General features: G+C 44.9%; 1 protein-coding gene across 1 annotated transcript in view; it reads right to left on the bottom strand.

The window, feature by feature from the left end:
- The window catches only part of LOC120836117, a 90640-nt gene that overhangs the window by 12266 nt on the left and 51298 nt on the right, over positions 1–27076 (bottom strand). Inside the window, exons 4-8 of the mRNA XM_040210514.1 lie at positions 22868–22936; positions 22644–22792; positions 22107–22156; positions 19801–19912; positions 932–1076 (exon numbers count right to left, since the gene is read on the bottom strand). Coding sequence (XP_040066448.1) covers positions 932–1076; positions 19801–19912; positions 22107–22156; positions 22644–22792; positions 22868–22936 — 525 coding nt within the window. The remainder of the gene's footprint in view (positions 1–931; positions 1077–19800; positions 19913–22106; positions 22157–22643; positions 22793–22867; positions 22937–27076) is intronic.

The following is a 27076-nucleotide window of genomic DNA, read 5'->3' as shown; positions in this document are numbered from 1 at the left end:
GCCAAAAGTTACATATCTAATTAAACATATACGTGCAATCTCGGAGTGAGGGACTATATTTTTATGACGCGTCATTAAAATTACAAATCTATTACGCGTATATGAGTACAGTGAGATGTACAGGTTGCTCCAATACCCAAGAGCGACACAGAGAGTCCTGGAGACACACGTTAAGCTGTTCAAAAGTCTAATAAAGAAAGCAAGAAACATTTCTTATCGTCCCGATTCGGCGGTTGGTTTCTGGATTACACGCCGGAGGCACCTTTGCGACATTTACCCCTTTTGGCTTGCCCTTCCATGGGTGGTCTAACTTATAATAAGGAGTTTTAGTAGATATTTTCAATACTTTTATCGACAGTACCTCCGCCGACGCCTTTGCACATGCCTTGTATCGTTATCGGGTACCGATATCGTAGGAACCAGAGTTCTCTACTAAGACTCCCTAACGCCAAGGCAGTAACGTTACGGTCGGTTTTTTTGTCTTACTCTCCGATGTATGAAATAGTAGACCCATATACTCCAAAAAAGGTGACCGAGAACCTTATAATAAAATGACAAGTACCGAAGGTTTCAATCAATTAAAATAAAATGTCTAAACAGAAGGACCGAGAGTGTATGCTTGCGACGACAAACTTTGATGAGATTCGTATTTTCACACCACGGGATATCTCGTGTGCCTCACGTAATAAATCCTGATATGGGCTTGAGTTCATCAGTGTCAGCTATTTATTTATTCCACAGAATAGCGATGCATGCGTAAAATTGTTTCAATTTGTCTGATTTTTATATCAAGTCGAAGATAGATGAACCTGGACTTAACAGTACAGAGCAGGTTTCTCGTATACTTGTATCATAACGTCATTTAGGTTCACAACTATTTAATAACGTATACGATCTGATTTTTCGCTATAGGTGTAATAAGGATTCATACCTTTCGTACGGTGATGTTGCAAAAGCTTGGATGTTTATCCTCGCAGTAACTAGTCATGTCCAGATTCGTCCCCGGAAGCACATTTGTATCTGGCATTTCAGGTTTCGGAGTTGACTTAATTGTTAGACAATCTTCGCTTAATGTTCTGAAAGCAACAAGAACAAAAAATGCTTGCACATGAAGAGAACTCCCAACATAAGTCAGAGTCTTTTAGACTTATATCATTTATAAAAACACCGAAAGTACATAATGGCGATTATTGGCGTAGTATTGTAGTGAACGGACAGGCCGAATTGGACGAAAAAGAGCGGATTTTGAGACTGAAGACTTAGAGACCAATCTCGTCGGGGCTGGTTGTTCTAACAGGCGTATTTTAAAATATTGTAATAAATATTTATGTATCGTTTAGTGTGCATAAATATTTATTACATTATTTTAAAATACTTCAGTTAGAACAAGCAGCCCCGACGAGATCGGTTCCAAAAACCTTCAGTCTCAAAATCTGTTCTTCTTCGTCCGCTTCAGGCTAGCCGTTCACTATGATGTATTGATATTTGAGCGTAACATACTTAATTGAAAAAAAAAAGAATATTACAAAAAAATATAGACAATGTCTTTAATCGCGCAGAAAAACAACACCATAACCCGATTTCGGATACAATGTGTCTTATGCCTTCGTAAAGTATTCGAAGACATCGCTACTTGCGACAGATCTCGGCAAATGCACGCAAACAGCCAAAAAACGAAAGAAGGAATAAAATATATTTCACAAAAATTGATTAATGCAAAGGTCTCTCGGAAATGTGAAGATAAGTTACATTTATGAGTCCAGTAAAAGTCTCAGTACCATAGAACTGCCTTCATAGGATCCTGCAGAAAAAAATGCGATTTCCTACAATGACCTTTATGGAAAACATAATTTCGTTTTTAGTTTTATCACATATAAAACACACGTTCATCAATTTTCACGCTTACCGCAGGGGTATATAGTAGGGAATGTGCTCTATGGAATTTTGAATGCATCTTACCTATAGGTGAATTCTCATAGCTTCTTTGAGAGATGAATAATTGAATCTTCATGTCTCGCTCTGGATATGTATCTTTCCCGTAGCATGACAAATACTGCCCAGAAGTGCACTTTACATTTGAGCTATTTCGTTTATGTAAACGACGTTTTCGCGAGCTAATGATTTTTCCACTCTGGTACAATCTCGAGTATAGGAATATTTATTGGGCTCACTAGTCCTGAATGCAGAACCAGGAAGACCTCACAGCCCCGCCGTAAACGTGGCAGCAGGCATATTGTCAACTTCCTCATTATAAATATCGGAAAAGTAAAAAAAAAAAAGTTGTCATTACTGCGCTAGAGTCGTTCGTGGGTTCATTTTTCAAAAAAAAAATAGTAAGTTATGTTCGGTTATTGAGTGAATAAGTTTTGTAGCTACGAAAGTTTAATGAGGTAAAAATTCCCAGCGCTTCATATCCACTGTCGCCGTAGTCAGAAGAAAACGAAGTAGAAAGTCACTTAGTTCGTCCGCTTTTGTCACGTTTGAAGCCTGCCTCCTATGGTTGTTTCACTCTGGATAATAAACAAGTGGCAAGAAGGCATCGTATTTTTCTCATAACTGCGTGATATATATGATTTAAGCACCCGAAAAAAAAAAAAAAACAGACGCGCTTTACGTGAGCTCATCAAGTGTGATTGAAGTTTTTACCAATGACGCCGCCGCCAAAGCGTTCAGACAGAATAAACTACGGAAACATTGCGAGTGAACTTGGCAGTGAAGTTGAGTGATATCCGGTTGGCGTGTGTTCCGAAGTGTTTGCTTTATTCTCGATGTACTCATTTTCAGAATTGGGCATGCAGACCAATGAATGTGTGTTTGGCAATTTAAGGTTGTCTGACTTACTTGAGTGCTCGAAAAGACAAGCGAGGAGCATGTGCAAGATGGAAGATCTTCAAGATTCGCTCTCTTTGTTGAGATAAAAGGCTCTGAAGGGAGTTATTTCGAAAGCTCTTGTTAAGAAAAAGCGAACCCACCCTTGTTTTTGGGGGGAAGTGCGGCTCCAAGAAAAACATGCAGCGCTCAACCCGTATTGTTTAAAATTATTAAACATCTACTCAGAGAGTTGTAATGCATGATTCCCTCACAACAATATGACATTCGGCATGGATGTTGAGATAATAGGCGTTGAAGGTGACTAATTCACATGAATCTTGTTCAGAAAGAGTGAACCTATGAGTTTCTTGGGCGTAGCGCGCCTCTGCCAGGAACCTTGAATATTCGACGTATTCAGTCTACAGGAATTGAATAATTATCCGGGGAAAGATTATCCGGGGACTTTCCTAGCTTAGTACTGGTTGTTTAAATAGCAGAGGTTGAAGATGTGTACTTAGAGAGAGACCCATTCCAAAGGTTTAATCTACGAGTTTTTAGGGTGAGGTGCGCCCGCCAGAAACCTTCAGAATGCAACGTATTCTCCCCACAACTATGCAATCATGCTCCAATATATGTTTATTATGTGATTCCCAGAGAAGTCAGCGACATTGACTCTGTTTATAGGGTTTAGAGGCGCTATTTGTGTCCACTTCAGAAGAATTTAGTTCCGAAATAGCGAACCTGCGAGCATGTTGGGGCAACTGGGCCCCCGGCGGAAACCTGCAGAATTCGCCATTTTCGGTTAACAATTGAATTATTTACCCAAGTAGTTTTATTTTATAATTATGCCGGGAACTTTGCGAGATTCGCCACAGTATTTTTAAATAAGAGCCCCTGAATGTTTTACTTCGGGGCAATCCCCTTCCAAACAAGTTAACCCGCTATTGTTTTTAGAGTGCACACTTGCTCTTAGAACCTGAAGGAATCAATGTATTCGGCTAGGAATAATTTAAGAAAAAGCCAAATATTTTCCAACCTGATTTCCACGAAGATTTGCTATATTGCACATGACCTGTGAGAATACAGCCGGTCAATTGAACTTGCTGCACAAAAACGTCACCAGAAAGACAAAAGGGTGATATTTAACCATCTATTTGCTTAACGGAAAGCAGCCTAAAGTCATATCTCTGTATTTGGTTGAGTGCAATGTAAAATAAATAAAGCGGAAAGGGCTACTCAGACTCAAGTTTAGTCACCCATGTAACGGCATGTGCGCCGTGTCGGGTATGCGGGGAAAAACAGGGTTCAGAATATAGAGACGATGGAAATTCGGTATGCTTGTATATTGGCTCAAAATGCTTAAAATAACGTATGTACAAATTGCTAGTAGCTAATATGAATGCCGACCAACCGTCTAGATTGAAAGACCGCGAGCTTTCTTTCGCCTGGAAATGTAGATGCAGATATGGTGGACTTCGAGACATATTTTTTTCTTGCTGAATGTTTATTGTGTGTCAACGGGGAGAAAACCTTCTAAGTTTCGTACACCACTTGAGAAAGAAGGCAAAAGGTCCTAACATACAAGGGAGTGAACACCTGGCGCATCGTAGGACGGGTTGGAACACCCGCGACTGCCGTTTCGAAAAGTGCACACTGGTGGGCTTGGAGGTTAAGATGCCAGACATTTTGGTCGTGTTCGAACAATGTCTCGGCTATTTTCTTGTATATCTGGGCTGGAGGCGTCTGGTCGGATTCGACTATTTTATCGGCGCCTCCATCCGTTCATGTGTTTGATTTTTCACTTATACGAAAAACAAAAACAAAACGAGAGACAGTGATTAAAAAAAAAACAAAAAAAAAACTGAGCTCTCGATAGACGTTTGCAAGACGGCCTCTGGGCCCCGCCATCTTGATGCCTGTGTGAGTAGATGGACTGATAGTCAAGCATAGATAAGGCGTACTCACGGCCTCAGCCATGCTTGCCTGTCAGTCGATCTACCAACACCAGCCGCAAGACCGCGGCACCACGAGGCCGTCCTTGCCAACGTGTACAGGACGTTGGCAAGTACGGCCGGTTGTTACAAATGCGTCGTTAGGCCCTGCTTTCCCTGTCGTTTTTCGCTGAGTCAACTGTGGCTCTGCGCTACAAAATATTGGACTGTTCTTCGCGAATCACCTAAGCTATCTCTGGCGATATGACCACGACGCCGGGTCGTTCTTTCAACGTTTAGAGTCATGCTGTTTATTTCGCAGTTTAAGAAAAAACATTCTTTTTAATCTTTTTGCTATTCTCGAGAAAATTGGAACCGGAATAAATGAAACTGACACGCGCTTATTGAATCGCCTACGACGTATAGGGGACGCGCGGGTGTTTATCAAAATTACCGTAATCTGGATGATTGTCGCAGAACACCCGTACGAGGCTGGGTCTGCGACGAGTCATTTTAGAATTTGCTTTATACGTCGAACCTCGTTAATTCGAACTCAAGGGGGACCAAAAATTTGTTCGAATTAAACGAAGTGCGAATTAACAAAAGCTCATTAAATGGAGTACTTACGTGCAGCGCTTCGTTAGGCGGCGCATGTGCACTGAGCTTGCGCGTGAGTGACGAGTTCCAGGACATTTAGTTTCACCGATCGCAAAGGAAAGTAATCCGGAATGCGTGCCTGTGCGCGGTTCCTCAGTCGTGCATCAACAAAGATCGCTTGGAGCTTGGAGACCAGCTCTAGCGCGGCATCCGCAGTCTTCTGGCAGGAGGAGTAGCGCGCGGTGGTGTCCTGCGCTTCGAGTGGTCTTCGTGATGCTGTGTTTCTGAGATAACGTCAGTGACAGTGCCTGAGATAACGTCAGTCGCGCGCCCACCGCAAACACGCCGAACCGCAGCACCGCGCGAGCGCAAGGCAATAAACGCAACTGTCAGGCTTTCGCCGAAAATACCCCGAACCGCAGCAGTGCGCGTGAGTAAGGCAAGAAACGGAACTGTAGTACTCCCGCCGAAAAGACGCCGAAGGGCAGCGCCGCAGCGAACGTCAGTCGCGTGCCCACCAAAAACACGTCAAACCGCAGCAATGCGCGAGTGCAAGGCAAGAAACGGAACTGTAGGGCTCCCGCCGAAGACACACCGAACCGCAGTAGTGCGCTAGTGCAAGGCAGGAAACGGAACTGTCGCACTCCCGCTGAAAACCGGCCGAAGAGCAGCAGCGTAACATCGTTACTGTGCAGGAGAGCACCGCACCGGAACGTTTTGACATTAGCTCAGTTACGGAACTGCTCATAGACGCCGCATGCACGAACAGTAGCCCCCTCACACACCACGACTCGCTAAACGTCGCTCGACGCGCCGCCAGACGGCTGCTTTGGTAACTGAATCATGATACGTACGTTTCAACCTTACTGGAAACGTAGAAACTAACGAAAAAAAAACCTCTTTTTGTAGTAACTTTGATTAGAGTTTAGCACAATATGGGGGGCGCGTGATGTTTTCTAAAATCTTTAGTTTGCTAGGTTTTGCGGCACAATATTATATTTTCATACAACCATGCCTGAGCGGTGATTTCAGGTAGCGCGTCCCGACAAATGCTGATCTTAGCTTCGGGGTGAATTCGCGGCGCGTCCGCTTTTGAGACGGGGGTGGCATCCCTGTAACCCTTTCCACTGTATCTGTTTCGGCTACGAAATGGCCGATTGAAGCCAAAATAGATTATAATGCAATTAAATGCAAAGGTGCAAGCGAGCTCGACAAGAATGACGAAAAATAAACCTTTCTCCAGGGTTTATTTTCGCCAAAATAGATGTTAGGTGCGGTTCCTCGAGTGACAGCTGCAGGGTAAATTGCGGCGTTGTGATCGCCATTTGGCGGTTCAGCTGGGCTCTTCGAAACGCATAGTTATAAAACGAAAATATAGATGGCCCTTCGAACGACGCCTGGCGGATTAAAGTGAGTGAGGGGGATACCCCCCTCCGCGGGAGTTCCACAACTGAGGTAATCTAATAACGTTGCCGCACCGCTCATCGCAGCATTCAAGGTCACCACTTGACCGGTTGTCATGATTATTGGAACTGGAGACGTTGGAGGCGCTGCCGCGTGAGTTAGCCAAACGCCCAGTTAGCCCGCTTCTAAAGGCACACTCGGCTGCGTGGGATGTTCGAATTAACCGGGTCGGGCGTTTAAGCGTTCAAATTATCGGACGTTTTCGCCCATTGAAATACATATAGTGTAGTCCGGACCACAGCGTGAGTTCGAATAAACCAAAAGTTCGAATTAAGCGTGTTCGAATTAACGACATTCGACTGTACAAGCAGTATTAGAAACTTTGTTTTTTCACGTAAGGAGAGTCTAGGCAAGAATTTTTATAGTGAAGCCGATCATGCAGGAGGGGGCGCGATTCTCACGCCGCGGTACCACCACCTCTGAAAGATGTGAATACGGAAAGCAAGAACGTCTTCGGCGCCATGGAACACAAACGCAGGCGCGCCAGTCAAAAAGCGACACCCAAAACGCCAAGAGAACGTGCGATGACTAGGCAGCCAAGCGAGAGCAGTAATTGGTTAATATCGCGGGGAAACAAAATCATCTAAAAGCATGAGGATATTGAAAAAAAAGCTCGAGGTGCCCGAAGACCAGACTCACTTGCACTAGTATTGACTCAAGTCGAGAGGGGTATATTTCCGGAAAATCCTCCGCAATTAATCTTCTGATCTCAGTGTTGACTAACGAAAAAATGTCCGGCCATACAGGCATGAACAGCAACTATAGAAAACACACTAAAATGATGCTCGCGTGCCCTGAGACTCGTTTCTCTCGGTAGTTGATTTTTTGCTTTGTTAAAAAAAAAGGACAGGTGTAAACTTCATCACGAGGCAGTCGCCGGAAAAATAAAACTAGAAAAGTAAAAGCTAAAAACTAAAAAAAAGGTAGAAGGTATTGTCCGAATGTTTTATGCTAGGAAAGCTTAGAAACAAGTATATTGATGCCGCCAATTTCTCTGAGCCGAACTGAACACCAACGAAAATAGACATAAGCGAAATGAAATTTATTCCATAAATAATAGAGGTGCACTGCTTACTATACTATTAGAAAATTAATCAAACATCTCTCGTTGGTTATTTATCCTTAGTATTTATAGTGCAGAAAATCGCGTAACCATCTGTGAGCATTAACTGGCGTTATACATTCGGACAAATGTAGGAGTTTGCGCTGTCACGGAGCTGCAGAGGCAGGGATAAACAGATACGTGACGCAATCGCCCGCCGAAGTGATAGCCAATTCTACCAGTTCCACCGCGGTTTCATTTTCATGTTTCTGCGAGTGTTTTATTACCAACCAACTTCCCAGGCTGAGAGGTTTCCAACCCGTTTTTTTCTGGCAATGACCCGAAATCTTAGGAAAAATAATCAATCAACAGGCTTAAACAAACAAAAAAATAAAATAACAACTTTGCTTTCTGCTTCGATCGACTGAGGTATCTGTGAAGTAGCGAGTGCACAATGGATGGGAAGGATTGTTAAATTGTGGTTTAACTCTGCAGCGAGGATCGTGCGATTTGGCATCCTGTCACCCTCTTACTGTGTCTTCAGTGAGAACAATAGAGGTTGTTTTCTGTCGAGTACGAGAATTTGATAAAAGAAAAGCCTTGAAAGCTGCACCAATGCGGTGCTTGCACCTGAGCTATACTACCAGACGGACAGTATCTCCAAGGGGAATAAAACAAAAAATTACTAATAACGAGCGCTCGTTAATTACTTTATTAGTTATATGTTGTAGGGCAGATGTTTGTGTTGAAGAAGTGAAAAATATCAATGTTGACGGCCAGTAGAGTTTAAAATGCCTGGATTGAACAGGCACATCAAGGTATTCCGCTTGAAATTGTGTTCTGGAAATCTATTGATACAGAAAAGAAAACACGCGGTGCCCTCCGGAAAGACAACCCTCATTCGACGCGGAGGGGCACGTGTCAATGGCCGAATTTGCATCATTACTTTACGTCACAGCGTCGGAGGTGATTTGCAGTGGGTGCTCTCTGGCTGCAGGACTAAATCGATAAGCCACCTTAACGTCACCGACAAGTTGCTTTTTTTTTTGTCGCGCTATATCACTGAAACATTTTTTTTTTCTTCGAGTAATATGAAGACGTCAAGGACTATCTATCCGAGACGCAAGCGAATAACTGTGAGGGGACACATTGATTTGCCTGTGAAAGGGACACTAGAGACGCGTCTGAATTGTTCGTATCAATAGCTAGTTTATTCGAACAGAAAACATACAATTTCTTATGTGATTCGGGCTGTTCATGATCATGGCAGAGTAGTAAAATGTGCCGCTCAGAACGGGTGCAACGTTTTGCCTTTGAGCTACCTATTGCTCTTGCTGCTTTTTCTTTCACTGCTTTTGAAAGGGACGCACGGGCGGCATTGCTAGCTCAGCTGTCCTGTCTTCAGTGTTCCACAAAGCGGTTCTCCAATGACTTCCCCGGTGTGCTTCAAGTATTCAGTCACAAAAAAGTGGACGTGGGCCTGGCATGCGCTGAGATGAGTGGAAATTCCCGTCTGGCCACAGGGTTGTATGCCGCTCGTTTCCTGCATCGTCGGGTTGCCAACATGCCGAGTTTGCGGGCGTCCTCACAAAGGTTCGGGAGACTGTTTTTCTACATCACGGACGGCGCAGAAAGGCCGCTGTTGTAAGTGAAGTTGTGAAACTGACGTCCTCGACTACGTAAGAATCCACCATCAGAACCCGCGAGACTGCGCTTGAGTGCGGCGGGACCGTCACTTCCGTCTGGAACGTGCTCCGGAAGCAAAACCTCCATCCGTGCCGTCGTTGCCTACAACAGCGCCTCACTAATGTGAACTTTGAAAAGCGACTTGAGTTATGCAAATGGCGCTCTAATTAAAGCGAGTGAAGACAATATATTTTTAACGAAGCAATTTGAACCGATGGAGCGAAATTTTGCCGCGACGAAACTGAACCTTCATAATTCTCAATACTAGTAAGACCAATACCCTAGTTGGTGAAGAGAAGATAGCCATCAGGCACATTGGTCTCCCAAGTCCTCGTGCGGCATCCTCGGCAACAAGCTTATTGGACTTTACTTTCCATGGAAGGCGGTATCACTGGGAGAAATTACACAGTGGATGTCCTTAATGAATTTGTCGATGAATTTGCCTGCGTCCTGCCACTGCAAGACCTGCAAAACGCGTGGTTTCAGCACGACGGAGCATAACGGCATTTTTCGTCTGGCGCCAGAACTTCCAAAAAAGTTCCAGATCGGTAACTTGGACGAGCATGGACAATGCTTGGCCTCCCAAATCGCCCAATTTGACACCTCTTGACATTTTTCTTTGGGTAGTTAAAGCCTAGGTTTCCAAACCTCGGGGAATTATGGGTTTAGAGCAAATAATTCCCGATGCCTGTCACAGTTTCAATCCCGAACTAAAACAGGGAGCGAGCTGCGGGTTCAGTGGAAAAACATTTATTGGTTTGCATTGCATTTGAACGCAGTCACTGCGAAAATTTTCTGTAACTTGACCTTTCGGACAGACGTCACTTATTTATTGACTTTAGAAGGTAAAGTCCTGTGACTGAAAAAATGAGCCTGTCTTGCCCGTGGCATTTTTTAGTTTGCATGTTTTCGCTTCGAAGAGAATAGCCATCAGGCGTCGATATAGATGCCTAGAATCACACGGTAGTACCACAGCGAAACAGGCAAATAGAACGAAAGAGCTTAACATGTTTAAAAAAAATATACGTTATCATCAACACTTATAAAATATTAGAAAAACACTGGGCACATTCGAACGTTCATGACATTTTTACAAGAACTGCTGAGACTGAGACCACAATTTGATTAGAAATATGTTGAACTAGAGGGTTACTAGGCGTACAACTGTAACACCTCCTAGCAAACTGAACAGGAATACAATAATCTAGAGATGCTGTTTCAGCCGTTGAATTTTTATGCGTGGTGAAAATTGGGGAATGCCTTGCTGGCCACTTCTTGACCTATATTTTGTTGGCTTCTTATTCGGCACGTTTTACCAGGGTTCCTTTTTTTTTTTACCGAGAACTGTTCACTCTGTAGCAGTACGTAAATCAGCGCGTAAAATTATCATTCACCTCGTCATTAGCCACTCTACGTGCAATTATTTTTCTGTCGATAATGCTCGTCGCCTTCTCGTGCTGAAATTCACGTCGAAGCAATAACTTTGTACTTAGTAGTTTTAGTTTAGTTTTTTTTTTTTAGCTTGATTTGTAACAGTGATTTATACGGTTTTTAGTGATATTGGAAGCAAAGCGAGGTGACTTGTCGCGGCGGATAAGGTGGCTTATCGTTTTAGTTCTCGAGCCACAGAACACCGATTGCAATCAGCTCTTGCGCGCTGTGATGCAATATTGACACGCGCGTCGCCGAGCGCTCGCATGTGTGGCCGAATGGTTAACGCATGCCAGAGTGTTAGATAGAAAATTTTTGGTTACTCAGAATCTTTGTCTATTAGCGAGAGTTTAAGGTAAGAAGGAAGTAAAAAAAAAGTGGAAATAACTAAATATCTATACAGTTAATGCGGAAACCCGTGCCAAAATATCAAAAAACAAAAATTGTCGTCGTGGTTGTCGATGCCGGATCGACAGCGAATTCGAACAAAGGCGGACGATGGACTCGATGCCGTGTTAATATTTTATTCAAACTCATCAGCTCGAAGGAAGGGAACCAATAATAGTTGGAGCGGATACATAAACCCCACCGCAAGATGAATTTTGTGTTTACTTGATTTTACAAGCAGCCTGCCAGGCAACTGGCTGGCCTTGCCGGTTTAGTTTCGTTTTGAAGCCCAAACAAGGATGACATTTCTTGCCTTGTAGCAAACACTGTGCGCCTATTTTAGTACAACTTTTATGTTAGTGCTAAGCTATAATAAATTCGAACTTCAATTATGAAACTACGGTGAACTCATCTCTGAATTTAAACGTTCATTCGATATATTGTCATTTATTTATGTACTAAAATATTTATTTTTCTAGTGACCCTATCACCACGACAAACTTTGTCCCGCAGAAAAAAGTCAAATTTGGAGGTTTCACGTGCCAAACGAACGACAGGCATCTGGCCCGCCCCAGCGGAGGACTCAGGATTAATTTCGACCACCTGGCGACCTTTTGACGTGCAACTGAAAGCTCGGTTACACGGCGCCTTCTCTGCAATAAGCCTCCGTCTGATTGCGGGCGCCTCGGCCGGGATTCGAACAATGTCCCGTGGCTAAAATAACCCTTACTTAAGGTACATATCTAAATCTAGTACCTCTAAAAAAAAAAAAAGAAAAAAGGAGAACGATCAGTATATTGTCCCGAATGACAAATCATGAGGCCGCGAATAACTAGAGCAACTAAACGTTTAATGGAACAAACCTGTGCCCCAAACAAAGCAAAAGAAAGTTAACGTCGCAGGCGTCGATATCGGCAAAACAGCGGGATCGAGCGTTGGGGCAAAACTGACTCCGGCTCGCCAACTGGAGTCAGTCTCGCCCCAACGCTCGATCTTGCTGTTTTGCCAACAACGATGCTTGCGACGCCCACCTTCATCTATTTTGTTTTGGGCAAAAGTTTGTCCCATTAGAGGTTTAGTTTCTCTAGTTATTCGCCGCATAATTATTTGACGCTCGTGTCATTTTGGTGGAGGTGCGGGGTGTTGCGTTCTATACCCGTAAAGCGTGCCCCTCCGAAGGCACCCCAGCCAAGTGAATTGCTCAGCCCCGGTAGGCTACCCTCGCCGATGACGTCTAAGCACGAACAAGCCGTCGAACCACAGGTCAGCCCCACGAATTTGGTCTCTTTCCCGACAACCGGAAGAATTTATTTATTTTATTTACACAAATACCTGCTTCGCCGTTAGGCATTAGGCAGGGGGGAACAAAAGAAAAACGCATTCAAAAAACATTTTCAGTAACGCAATCGACAATCATCCAGTACTACATTTTCACTCGACCACGCTTCTCCGCAGTCTGTCATAAAAGACGTCATTATTGATAATATCTATCAGTTCTTCCGGAAGGGCATTCCACTCTCGGGCGGTTTGAACAAAAATGAATAGCAAAAACAGTCGGTACGATAACGATACTCTGCCGCAGTCTTAGAATGATTCCGCTTTGGAGATACATGGTGTGGTTTGAGAATGTAAAGACATTTTTCAATGCCCGTTTCCCCGTGATATATACTGTGAAAGAGTTTTAACCGCAAACACTTTCTCCGTAGTCTAAGAAGGTCCCAACCCAATCTGTTCTTCATTTCTGTACAGCTCGAGTACGGACTATAATCGCCTGTGACAAACCTTAATGCCCGATTTTGAATTCGCGCTAACTTATTCCCGAGGTAACACTGAGGCGTGTCCCAGATAACACAGGCATACTCCAAAATTGGTCTGATAAAAGAAAAATATAATGTTTGTCTTACGCTACGAGATGTATTCTTAAAATTCCTCTGAATAAAAAATAACATCATACTTGCCTTTGCTACAATACTATCTATATGGTCATTCCATTTTAGATTATTCGAAAAGTTAACTCCCAAATACCTGTGTTTATGTACCCGCTCAAGTTCATAATTTTTTATCTTATATGTAGCCATGCTAACAATAGATCGAGTAAAACACATGTATTTGCACTTTTTTATATTCAAGCCCATTTCCCAATGATCGCACCAGCGTTCTAAAATACCTAAATCTTTTTGCATCATACAGACGTCTGCGTCATTTTCTAAAACTCTGTATAATACACAATCATCCGCAAATAGCTTGATGTTTGACTGCATCCCCTCGCAAATGTCGTTAATAAATATAAGAAATAACAAAGGTCCCAGTACACTTCCCTGAGGCACCCCCGAGGTTACAAGTACAGGTGAAGATTTTTGACCATTTAATACAACACTTTGTTCTCGCTGAGATAAGTAAACAGGAACCCAATTTATAATATTTGGATTAATTCCTATTAATGTAAGCTTATTCAATAACAAATGATGTGGCACCGTATCAAACGTCTTACAGAAATCCAAGAATATACAATCTACTCGCTTTTTGTTGTCAATGGCGTTTGAAAGGTAATGTGTAAATTCAGCTAGCTGAGTTACACACGAATAAGCACGACAGAAACCATGTTGGGAAGGAGAGAAAAATTTCTGGAACTTAAGAATTTATACATTGAGCTATATAATATATGCTCCAAGAGTTTGCAAGCAACACATGTCAGAGACACGGGGCGGTAGTTTTCAACAAGATTTCTTGATCCTGACTTAAAAATTGGAGTTACGTTTGCTTTTTTCCAATCGTCGGGAGTTATGCCAGTTGTTAGTGATTTGGTAAAAATGATATGTAGGTATCTTGCAATTTCCTCTTTACAATTGTGAAAAATTACCGGCGAGAGCTTATCTGGTCCATATGCCTTTGAAGTGTCTAAGTCTCTTAGAAGTGCTATAATCCCGTCCATTCCTATTGTCACTTCTGGCATTACAGATCTTGCTATTCTATCAGGCACAGAAGGAATACCTCCAAGAGCGTGGGGTGAAAAGACTGATTTAACGTATGTGTTAAAAGATTCCGCTTTTTCAATATCACTGTTCACTAAGTCGCCATCCTTCAATAAACCAGGAATTGAAGTATCCTCTTTTTTATTTGCCTTAACGAATTTCCAGAATTCAATAGGGTCATTTCTTAATTTGTTTTCAAAAGATTCGTAGAAATTTAGTTCGCTTTCTTGGATATCTTTTTTTTTTTAAGATTTACGGTTATCTCCTCAAGTTTATGTTGTAAGATATCGGACGGATTTTTTCTATATCTTTTGTAAACCCGACTTTTACGTTTTATTTGTTTTTGAATTGTAGCATTTATCCATGGTTTATGTTTATTATTTTCCCTAATAGTCCTGGATGGTATGTGAGAATCAGCGAGCACGTTAATTTTATGCTTAAAAATTTCCCATAATTCATTAACGTCGCACTCTTTACTGAGATCGGAAAAGTAAGGGAAATATGCCGAGAGCTCTAACGAAATACTTTCGTAATTACCCTGTCCGTACATCCTTACTTTGCGTGGAGGCTTTGACATCCTATTTATTTTATGCAATGTTAATTCACATACAACTGCACTGTGATCAGTTATACCAGGAATTATGGAGACATTTGAAATAATCCTAGGGTTATTCGTAAGTAACAAATCCAAACTAGAGTTTTTTCTTGTCGGTGAGAGTACGAATTGGTTTAGAGCAAATGAAATAAAGAGATCATTAAAAAATTTATACAAGGTGGAACTGTCATCACAAGTATATGCAGTGCCTGCCCAATTGATATTGGGAAGATTAAAGTCCCCTCCTACAATAATAGAACTATCAGAGATAGTGGACAGTATTTGACCAAGTTCATCGATATTATTTATTGTTGGGGGACGATAGTAAGTACCTAATACGTGGGTGTCTCCTTTGGGCAAGTGAACTCGGCACCAAACAGATTCAGTATCATTTAGCGGCACTTGAAGCTCACTGCTTGCCCACCGTGAGTCTATCAATAAAAACACTCCACCGCCATGCGCGTTGCGGTCATTACGATAGACTGCAAACCCCTTAGGAAACACTTCGCTATTAAGCACTGAATCATCGAGGCACGTCGTGCTGCCCGTCGCCCCGCGATCACCTATTACCTTTCTTGGCGAGATCAACGAGGACGTCAGACCGGATCAACTATTACGACTGCGTGGCCTGCCAAAACGGCTGGGGTGACGAGCAGCGCCTGCAGAGCTTTTATTTCTCACTTGAGGGTACTGCAAGGCGCTGGTTTGAAAACCTCGAAGCACCCTCACTTCGTGAGGCCCTTGCGAAAATGAGCGGATGCGTACGTTCCCCAGACAACACCGAAGCGAGAGGTCCGAAGATGTGCTGCAATTGAGGACCCACGGTTCCAGTGAGAGCGTAACGAGAATCGTGGAATGTGTCCTGTTCCTGAGCTCCCGCGTCGACTCTCAGGGCACCGAGGAAAAGAAACTGCGTATTCTGATGCGTGAAGTAAAGGACGACATCCTTGGTGGATTCGTACGCAACGTACCGAAAACTGTTCAAGGATTTGTTACCGAGGAGACGAACATAGAGCGTGCCATCCTTGAAAGGGCAACCCACTACCAGCGGCAGCCCGGCGTAGTTTCCCCCTCGCCAATAGCATTGGACGACGGCTCCAGCCTGACGGGTATTTGGGAGATCATTGGCGATGTCGTACGTGAAGAGCGAAAGAACCTGCTGCCCACTTCATGACGCCCGGCCTCACTGTTGCTCGCCTTGGTCGTCCGAGAGGAGCTTTACCGAGCCTTCCAACCTGAAGTTCCCCTTTACACGACGACGCCAGAGGAACCGACCTTGAGCTACGCCGCCATGGCCCGACGAACGCCTCAAGCTAACCGCCAGGCCACGGCACCTCCCGACGAGGGGCTGCGATGCCGCAGTATCCTCGACGTTAGGAAGGAAAAGTACAGTACGTCTGCCCGAAGCGACCCTCGCCGAAGAAGACAGACCTGTGGAGGACAGCCGATCGACGCCCGGTGTGCTACCACTGCGAGGGAACGACCACATCTACCGCCCTTGCCCCTACCGGCAAATGGAGCTGCGCGGCTTCCACCCAAGCGACCCACGCCTACGCTACGGTGAGCGGCACCAGAGGATTGAAGAGCAGTGGCGTCACAAAAAGGGCGGGGGGGGGGGGGGGGGCGGGGAGGAAGACCAACCCGGGCAAAGCGCTCACGGGGGTGTCGTGGCGGGCCAGGAGAGCGCGGGGGGGTGGCGTTCGCGGCGGATTACACCAGAGTGTGGGGGGGGGGGGGGGATGTCGCGGCGGGCTACCGTTCCGGGTGCCGCATACCCTAGTGACGCCACTGTTGAGGCGGACTTTCGATGACCTCTGTCTCCCCCGCCGCCTGCTGCTCACCGTAAGTCCCGGTCACCGTCACCAAAACGTCCATCTTCGCCGATGCACCTACCCCGCCGTGAGAGCCTGTCGCACTTGTCGCGCTGGGAAAACTAAGCGTGATAACCCCTGGAGGTGGAGTTGCCGAGGAACGACGACGTAAAGAGCCTCCGAAAACGCCTGAGGCCTCCCACTTGACCGTCGACGCGCATCGGAGCAACGCTTCTGCAAAGGAGCCCAACAGCCTCAACGTGGCTATCGACAGCCGCAACACTTCGGCCCTCGTGGACACCCAGCAGACGACTCCGTCTTGAGTGGAAGGTTTTCATGCCGTCTTCGGAAACTGATGACACCGTAAAATGGCCTTGAAATATGAACCGCCGCCGGGCATCTCTTCACAGAAGTGGGGAGATGCACTTCTCGCTTCGAGATCCACGGTGAGACGTGCCCTGTGAAGCTTCGACGTTCTGCAAGAATGTGCGAGGATGTTATCCTCGGAATGGAAATTCTCTGCGAGTATGGCGCCGACATCGACCTCTGGAGCAAACCGGCTGACGCTACGAAAATCTGTTCCACCACAGGAGGAAAACAAGCGACGTCATCCGAGGTACGAGTCCTCGCAAGCCACGCAAACTTACTGGCGAGGTCGAGTGTTTTCGCACCCGTCGAGATCAAGAAAGCTTCCTGCGGCAAAGTTGTGCTCGAGAAAAGCTTTCAGTTGCTTCTGGAAAGAGGAATTAGTGTTGTAAAGGAGTAACAGGATTTCAAGAACCGGCTATGGTCCTGGCTACTAGTTTCCGTGAAGAGCCGCAGCACCTTACGAAAGGTTTCGCCGTGGGCCACATCGACGAACTCCAGAACTCAGCCGCAATCGCTGCAATTTTGGAAGAGCCGACTTGATCGCAGCACGAAAAAACGCCACCCTCAGAACATGACATTGACCCGAAGCTTAAAGCTACTGAACGAAGACGACAGCATGACCTTCTGAGCGAATTTGGCCAGTGTTTTGCAGCCGGTTAAGTGTGCGACAGATAGGGGCAGCGAAGCACGGCATCATTACTGACAAGGACAGTCTGTTCACCAGTCGCCGTACCGACTCTCCTTAAAGCAAAGGAAGGTGATTTTAGATCAAGTCCACAAAATGCTCGACGAAGACATTATTTAACCCCCAAGAAGTCCGTGGGCGTCACCAGTCGTCCTTACGAAGAAACAGGACGGAACGCTGAAGTTCTGCTTTGACTATCGTTGACTGAACGCTCTGACTAAGAAAGACGTCTATCCACTTCCATCCACTTCCCCGCATCGAGAATACGTTACACCGACTGCGCCATTCCCGATCCTTTCCATCCATGAACCTGGTGAGTGGCTACTGGCAGATTAAAGTCGACGAACGCGACAGCGAGAAATCTGCCATCGACACTCCCGACGCACTGTACGAGTTCAAAGTAATGCTGTTCGCGCTTTGTACAGCACCAGCAGCCTTTCAACGTGCCATGGACACCTTGCTGGCAGGTCTGAAATGGCGGAGCAGCCTACTCGGCTAGCTGTGCGGGCGGCAATTTTAGTAGGGTTGCATTACGCCAAATATGTTTCAACTTCAGTTACGAACCATTCAATTCTCGCAGGGATTGCCGAAGCTACCACTTTTCCCGACTTGTGTTCCAGGGAAATATGCAATGTGTTTAACTAAAAGGCACAAAAAATGCACGCGGTTTAGCAAAACGCGCTAGTAAACCTCGCGCTTTTAAGTGGTCTAATCAGAGCATAAACTATAAGTTTTGATGATGTCCTCACTTGATAAATGCCTTCATTTGCATTAGAGAGCAATTAGAGAAGTGTCCGCTGTTGCTTCCGTGAGCTCTGGGCGCCATGATGTACTCCTCTTTTGGGTCGCATATGTCTTGCGGCATTCCGGATATTTTCGTATCAGGTGGATCCCCGTCGTGAACAGCTCCAAGCCTGCAAGGTATTGACATGTCCAGGGATAATACCAGAGCATAATGCCTTTGTCGATGCTGCAAAGGTTTTAGTTCGGAAGAAATTTCTCTTTCATTTGTGAATGGCTAATCCTTAGACAATTCCGGAAGATCCCATGAAACACTAAAACAACCTCCCCTACTTCTGTCACGACACCTCTCTCTCTCTCTCACTCCCATGAAACACCGGAATTCCCCCACACTGCCCCGCGCGATGCGGACGTGGGATTGTCTTGCGATGTGGACAGAGATTGTCGCACATGGGATTGTGGTGACACGTCGAGGATACAATGGACGAGCCACATATGCCCGGAATGGTCTATTGTCAACATTTAGGTTATCCTCGGGGACAGCTATCAGCGGCATGAAGCCAATATGCTAAAAAACAGTGCACCCACGCGCCTGCTATTCTGCCAGTAGTTCCCCACAAAACAGCCTTGATCTTTGTTTTGTTCTGCGAAGAAATCATCTGTCTACACTCGGGAATTCAACGTACGTAGCGAACTAGAAATGTCGCCGTAAACATTGTTCTCTTAACATATTTTACAGTACAAATGTAAGCGGGAGAGAAACCTCGTAGTGTGCAGAATATATCTGCCTAGATGTGACCCAAATGACGTTTAAAAGAAGCACTAATTCAATCCTGTGCTAAATTATTTAAAAGATTCAGATAACAAACTACCTTCCACCCTGTAAACTTAACTGGAAGTAAAAGTAAAAAGATAAACAAGAGAGAACTCTCCTATATTTGCATTTTTAGATCGTAACACCAAAGTCGAAACGAAGTATGCCGTTTTTTTTGGCGCCGGCAAAGTTAGAGTTGAAGCATTCTTGCTGAGCAGGACTTGAATTATATAATTTAGAATGGTTCATAGTTACGAAATAAGAAGCAGCAAACTATTTCTGAGAACTACACTCTGTCACAAGGTCATATGACGCTTCGGGTCAGTTGCTCTAGCTACACTGCTGTGGAAAGTTGGGCCGGGTATAGTTCGTAGGAATCATTCTATTAATTCATGTTGGATGCTCAATGATACTCTAATTCGTATATTCTATTATTTGTAGTCAGAAGATTCTTATATACTTACGTATGAGCCAGTTCGTGTGTAATAAGTTGAATGAAAGAGTATGTGTGTGGTTGATCCTCCACCATTGCAACGCGTTCTCTCACGCTGCAGAAACCATTAGATAACGCCAACCCTAAAAAAATCGAATTTAGTAACGTTAGTTTGCACCACATTTTAGTTGTGCAGGCAAGCTATTTGTCACTCTGCGATTGTATTACCTCAAATTTCGATCTATTTCTACCCCTAAAAATCATGCACGGAAAAAATGTCTAAATAATTGTCATTGGGCAGGCGCAGTTTTTAGAGAGTGAAGTTTTGGGAAACAAATATCGCAAATTCTGCGAATATTGAAAAGCGGCCTGAAGGTATAAATATAATATGTTCGATGTAATGTTTATTACAAATATCGAACACGAAAATGAATTAAATTACGTCTTACGTACGGCAGTCGTGGATACCCTTTATGCTCCACACGACGCAGGAGTGTGTACTCGTGGTGGTGAATGTTTCTAACGTACGCTCGAACATCTTTCACCTATATGTTTCACACGGTCGGGAATGCATCAGGTAACATTTTTTTCTGACGCACCTCGAGTGGTTTATTGAAAGAAAATAATGTCATGGACGTCCTCGTTAAATTAAAAAAAGAACTATGCCAGTAATGAAAGACCTGCGCGGGATGTCGGTTCCGGCAATGACTATTGTACTCGAAAAACACGTGTTATCTCCATGAAAGCAACGCCTTGTTTTAAGGAGGTCCAAATGCTGGAAGTTTCTTCTAGCTAGTGCTGCTTAGCAGAGACACCGGAAGGCGGTCAGTGACGCAGTGTAATTGTCCATCTGATAAAACTGATAACTATTTTCGGTTGAATTTCTGCTGCGTTTTGTCTCAAGACCGAAGATACTCGTAGCGTTCTCATTAAGACTGATTGAGCTCCATTCACTCGATTCAGAGTCGCAATAATGAGGTGCAAATGAGGAGAAAACCTTGTTGTCCTGTTAGTAGGGAAGGACATTCTTTTCTTCCTGAAGAGAAACAGGAAATATAAGCGGTTTTCTATTACTGAAGAAAAAATATGGACTTTTTTAGTAAGAGTGCCCGATTTTACTGATATGGTGGGAGATGAGCGCGATGGGGTCTTTAGAGCTCAGGTTGAACCTGTCAGCCGCAGTCATACAGGGGGGAGGGAGTGCAACCCGTGGTCTAGGCATACTTCGTTTCACCTTAAGCCAGGACACAGCCGGCGCTAGGAGTGTCATGATTTCGGAAAAAGAAAAGAAGAAAGAGAAGTGAAGAAAAAGAAGCCAGTATCGCGGGTGCGAGAGGAACTCGAAGCTGAACAAAGAGCCGCGACGATCGGCTGCTCGAACGGTGCGCTACCCGGCTCCATCATGGCATCAGTGTGGTCAGCGTAACCGGCTTCGTCCCGGCTTCAGCACGGTGACCATCAGCGCAACCGCCTCCGTCCCGGGATTAAGCGACCCGGACCCGAGATAACCAACCCCCTCCCGATGTCGGGAGGGGGTTGGTTATAACCAACGAACAATCAAGGGGTGAACATTCAAGGGCACCAGCGACCCAAACTACGACCCCAGGGGTGACTATACTGCCTACCGAACGTGCCTGAACGGTCGAATGGTTTCTTTTCTTTTGCTTCTCTGACGCAGCTTCTTTTTGACTATTTACTTCCTGACTTAACTATACTTTTTACTCATGCATTTGTCTCAGCCTTCGGAGCAATCGTCTCATCATCCCGGACGAACCTGACAACGAGCTGATGCGACCGATCAAACAGCGTTAAAAAGAAAGATTTTGACGTTGTTTGATTGGTCAGTGGGGAACATTGGTTTAGCGATCATAGAAGACGTACGAAGACATGACGAGCACAAGGCTGTTTCATTGGTTCCGCCAGCTCCTAGCGTGGGGGGCGTCCGGACTTGGAGCGAAACAAAATATATCCCTCCCTTAGAGGAACCAAGGGATGTGGCTTTGAATGGCTGCGGCCGGAAGATCAAGGTTATTTGCCTTGAAAATGCCAGTTTGCCTGGGCCCTTAAGAAGTTGTTTCTTACTAGTATTGCCAAAAACGTTTTTTTTAGCAGATTTAGGCTAATAGGTAATGCGTACATCAGGCTAGTTTTTTTTTTTTTTCTATATACTGCAACACCACGTTAACTTCAAAACGTGTAAAAGGTGTTCATGACAAAAGCACTTGTCGATTGCAGGTATTGGGCGGATGAGGGACGTGCGCAGTTTAACTTCCTGTCGAAATACATTATTAATAAACAAAATATGGGTCATTTAAAATAATCAAAACTAATTCTCACCCATTATATAATTTTGAACAAGTTTAATATTCCCAATCGCCATGTCCATTCTGAAAGTAAAACAGAAATTGAACTTGTTTACATGTACTATACACAGCGCGAGACTGTTAGAACAGACCCCATATTGGCGCATTTTTGCAGTCTACTTCTTACGAGTATTTAAACATTTTATTTAACTTATATTAGTATCTCAAGTAGTACTTCCCTCCACAGTAATACTTCTGATGGCAGCCTTCATACTCCGTTAGAGTTTTTTCATTATTTTTGAGAGCTGCTTAGAATAACAGAATTGCGTGACGCAGCAAAAACGACGTCACTGGAGCACCGCGTGACCCCCCGGTTGATGCTGTGCAGATAGATACTCCCGCATCAACTCCGAGACCGGCCGAACTTTCTCTTGGTGGCGCGAGAGAGCAGTTTTATTGGTTGACCCTCCTGTGAATCTTGACGCATAGGAATAAAGAATGCAAAAAGACCTGCCGCAGGTAGCGTCCTAATAAGAGACAAGAGATTGAACAACATTTAGACTGCCCTTACGATGTGACAAGGACGACAATATCTTCTGGACCTCTTCCATAAAATGCAGCCATCCAATCCAATGTTTGCTCTGGGTTTACGTACTTCTTTTCGGAACATGAACGACAGTCAACATCATATCCATAAAACACATAGAAGATGTCGTCCAACTGAAAACAAATTCCAAGAAATATTTTTCAAGCCATTGGCTATACTTAGATAGTATACCGTATATTAGCACCTACCGGTACTTCAACAGTAGTGAGTAGAAACTGAACCATTGGTTCCGTCGTGTCTTCATATCGTAAGTTAACCTGCGAAATTCATATAAAAAAGGCAGAGTGAGAACGTTAACCTTCTGCCAAAATGAAACAGTACGTAAACATCGCGACACTGTTAGCGCGAACACGACATTGGCGCATTTTCGCATTTTACTTATAAATTGTATTAGCGAGCACAAAATTTTATCACTTACGTTAAATAACTAAATGAGCTCTTACCGTAGCAATAATAACTCGGATGACATCTCTTGGTTTAAACAGAAAAATTGGAAAAACTGTCGATCGCTTGTTTGCGCTAACAGTGTCGCGCTCTGTAATTTGTCTGCTGTTAGTGGAAACAAACTTATGTTTAATAAAATTGTACAGGAGCATTTTACATCGCAAAATGCTCAAACCCCACGAGAATGTGACTCTGGCGTTTGGAGTAGAACCCGAAAGTTTGTAAACAAGACGTGACCTGCATAAACCGATAATTAAAAAAAATATGGAAACTCCAGTCTATGCTGTGAAGGTGGTTGGAAGTAAATGCGCTGTTCCAAAAATGTATTTTTATATATGAAAGTCTTCGTAAGCTACCCTTGTCGCGGCAGTTTATGCAACAGCAATCTTTACCGTGAAACGCATGCGGGAAGCGCTAGTGCTTTGAATCGTTAGTAGGGCTAGTGACGTCACTTCACACTTCGTACCCTGCCGCTGCCGCGGCAGCTTATGCAACCGCTACCATTACCGTGAAACGCACGCCAGTAGCACGAGTGCTTCGAATTGTTAGTAGCGCTAGTGACGTCTCTTCAAATTTCGTACTCTGCCGTTGCCGCTCCAGCTAATGCAACTGCCATCTTTACCGTGAAACGCATGCGGGGAGCGCTAGTTCTTCGAATTGTTAGTAGGGCTAGTGAAGTCATCTCACACTTAATCACAACCGTGAAACACATGCGGGTAGCGCGTGTGCTTCGAATAGTTAGTAGGGCTACCCTGCTGAAAAAGGTTATATGAATTTATTTCTGATATGTTTATTGGACACCTTTTTCTTATCAGAACTTAATATTTCATATCAGTTTCATATGCCACAATCAGTAACACTAGGCTAGGTGGCGCTAAGTACAGCCCAATTCTTGTGCGACAAAAATATTTTTATTTACTAACGCTATCATGTAGATACATTGCGCATACCACTAGCATCAGCTGGACATATACATTGAGCGCATACACATATACGGCACAACAAACATGAATGAACAGCCCACCCAATAACTACTTCTAAGTTCTGCGTTTCCGCCTTTTATACAGGTACTTCTGTAAATACGGAGTTTTTCGGTGACCACCTAAGCAATAAATAATATTCTCAACATGTTGGATTTTTTTTAGTAATGCCATACCTCTGAGAGTATTTTGAACGGCTCGGGGTATGAATCTCTTAATAAAAAGGAAACACTCATGCCGTAATTATTTGAAAGCCAGTACATCAAGCTGCTCCACTGCGGTTCCAAGTCACGTGTTTGTTTTCCCGCGCGGCACGTCATATACTGAAAAAAATTATATGAATTTATTTCTGATATGTTTATTGGACACATTCATATCAGTTGGATTATGTTGCATACCAGTTCTTCTATGTCGCATATCAGTTTTGGGGATTCCATACCAGTTTCATATATCGCATATCAGTTTTTGGATATTTCATATCGGTTTCATATGTCGCATATCAGTTTTTGAATATTTCATATCAGTTCTTATATAGATTTATATAATTGTTTTCAGTAGGGTAGTGACGTCACTTCACACTTCGTACTCTGCCGTTGCCGCGGCAGCTTATGCAACCGCAATACCAGGAACGCTAGTGCTTCGAATTGTTAGTAGGGCTAGTGACGTTACTTCACACTTCGTACTCTGCAGTTGACGCGGCAGCTTATGCAACCGCAATGCGGGGAGCGCTAGTGCTTCGAATTGTTAGTAGGGCTAGTGACGTCAATTCAAAATTCGTAATCTGCCGTTGCCGCGGCAGCTTATGCAACCGCAATGCGGGGAGCGCTAGTGCTTCGAATTGTTATTAGGGCTAGGGACGTCACTTCACACTTCGTATTCAGCCGTTGCCGCTTCAGCTAATGCAACCGCAATCTTTACCGTGAAACGCATGCGGGGAGCGATAGTTCTACGAGTTGTTGGTAGGGATAGTGAAGTAACTCCACACTTCGTAATCTGCCGTTGAGGCGCCAGCTAATACAGCCCCAATCACTACCGTGAAACACATGCGGGTAGCGCGAGTGCATCGAATTGTTAGTAGGGCTAGTGACGTCACTTCACAATTCGTACTCTGCCGTTGCCGCTCCAGCTAATGCAACCGCAATCTTTACCGTGAAACGCATGCGGGGAGCGCTAGTGCTCCGATTGGTTAGTAGGGCTAGTGACGTCACTTCACACTTCGTACAATGCTGTTGCCGCGGCAGCTTATGGAACCGCAATGCGGGAAGCGCTAGTGCTTCGAATTGATAATAGGGCTAGTGACGTCGCTTCACACTTCGTACTCTGCCGCTGCCGCGGCAGCTTATGCAACCGCTACCATTACCGTGAAACGCATGTCGGTAGCACAAGTGCTTCGAATTGTTAGTAGGGCTAGATACGTCACTTCACACTTCGTACTCTGCCGTTGCCGCGGCAGCTCATGCAACCGCAGTGCGGGGAGCGCTAGTGCTTCGAATTGTTAGTAGGACTAGTGACGTCTATTCACACTTCGTATTCTGACGTTGCCGCTCCAACTAATGCAACCGCAATCTTTACCGTGAAACGCATGCGTGGAACGCTAGTTCTTCGATTTGTTAGTAGGGCTAGTGAAGTCACTCCACACTTCGTAATCTGCCGTTGCCGCGCCAGCTAATGCAGCCGGAATGAGTACCGTGAAACACATGCGGGTAGCGCGAGTGCTTCGAATTGTTAGTAGACGTCACTTCATATTTCGTACTCTGCCGTTGCCGCGGCAGCTTATGCAACCGCAATCATTACCATGGGACGCATGCCGGTAGCACGAGTGCTTCGAATTGTTAGTAGGGCTAGTGACGTCACTTCACACTTCGTACTCTGCCGCTGCCGTGGCAGCTTATGCAACCGCAGGCGGGGAGCACTAGTGCTTCGAATTGTTAGTAGGGCTAGTGACGTCACATCACACTTCGTATTCTGACGTTGCCGCTCCAACTAATGCAACCGCAATCTTTACCGTGAAACGCATGCGTGGAACGCTAGTTCTTTGATTTGTTAGTAGGGCTAGTGAAGTCGCTCCACACTTCGTAATATGCCGTTGCCGCGTCATCTAATGCAGCCGCAATCAATACCGTGAAACACATGCGGGTAGCGCGAGTGCTTCGAATTGCTAGTAGGGCTAGTGACGTCACTTCACCATTCGTACTCTGCCGTTGCAGGGGCATCTTATGCAACCGCTACCATTATCGTGAAACGCATGCCGGTAGCACGAGTGCTTCGAATTGTTAGTAGGGCTAGTGAACTCACTTCAAACTTCGTACTCCGCCGTTGCCGCTCCAGCTAATGCAACCGCAATCTTTACCGTGAAACGCATGCGGGGAGCGCTAGTGCTTCGAGCTGTTAGTAGGGCTAGTGACGTCACTTCACTTTTCGTAATCTGTCGTTGCCGCTCCTGCTAATGCAGCCGCAATCACTACCGTGAAACATATGTGGGTAGCGCGAGAGCTTCGAGTAGTTAGTAGGGCTAGTGACGTCACTTCACACTTCGTACTGTGCCGTTGCCGCGGCAGCTTATGCAACCGCAATGCGGGGAGCGCTAGTGCTTCGAATTGTTAGTAGGGCTAGTGACCTCACTTCGGACTACGTACTCTGCCGTTGCCGCGGCAGCTTAGGCAACCGCTATCATTACCGTGAAACTCATGCGGGTAGCGCTAGTTCTTCGAATTCATATTAGGGCTAGTGAAGAAACTCCACGCTTTGTAATCTGCTGTTGCCGCGCCACCTAATACAGCAGGAATCACTACCGTGAAACACATGCGGGTAGCGCGAGTGCTTTGAATTGTTAGTGGGGCTAGTGACGTCACTTTATATTTCGTACTCTGCCGTTGCCGCGGCAGCCTATGCAACCGCTACCATAACTGTGAAACGCATGGCGGAGGCACGAGTGCTTCGAATTGTTAGTACGGCTAGTGACGTCACTTCACA

This window comes from Ixodes scapularis, unplaced genomic scaffold (genome assembly GCF_016920785.2).
Source record: "Ixodes scapularis isolate PalLabHiFi unplaced genomic scaffold, ASM1692078v2 PGA_scaffold6__148_contigs__length_123643588, whole genome shotgun sequence".
Taxonomy (NCBI): Eukaryota; Metazoa; Arthropoda; class Arachnida; order Ixodida; family Ixodidae; genus Ixodes; species Ixodes scapularis.
Note: the sequence above shows the minus strand (reverse complement) of the source record. Positions and strands in the feature narration are given on the sequence as shown.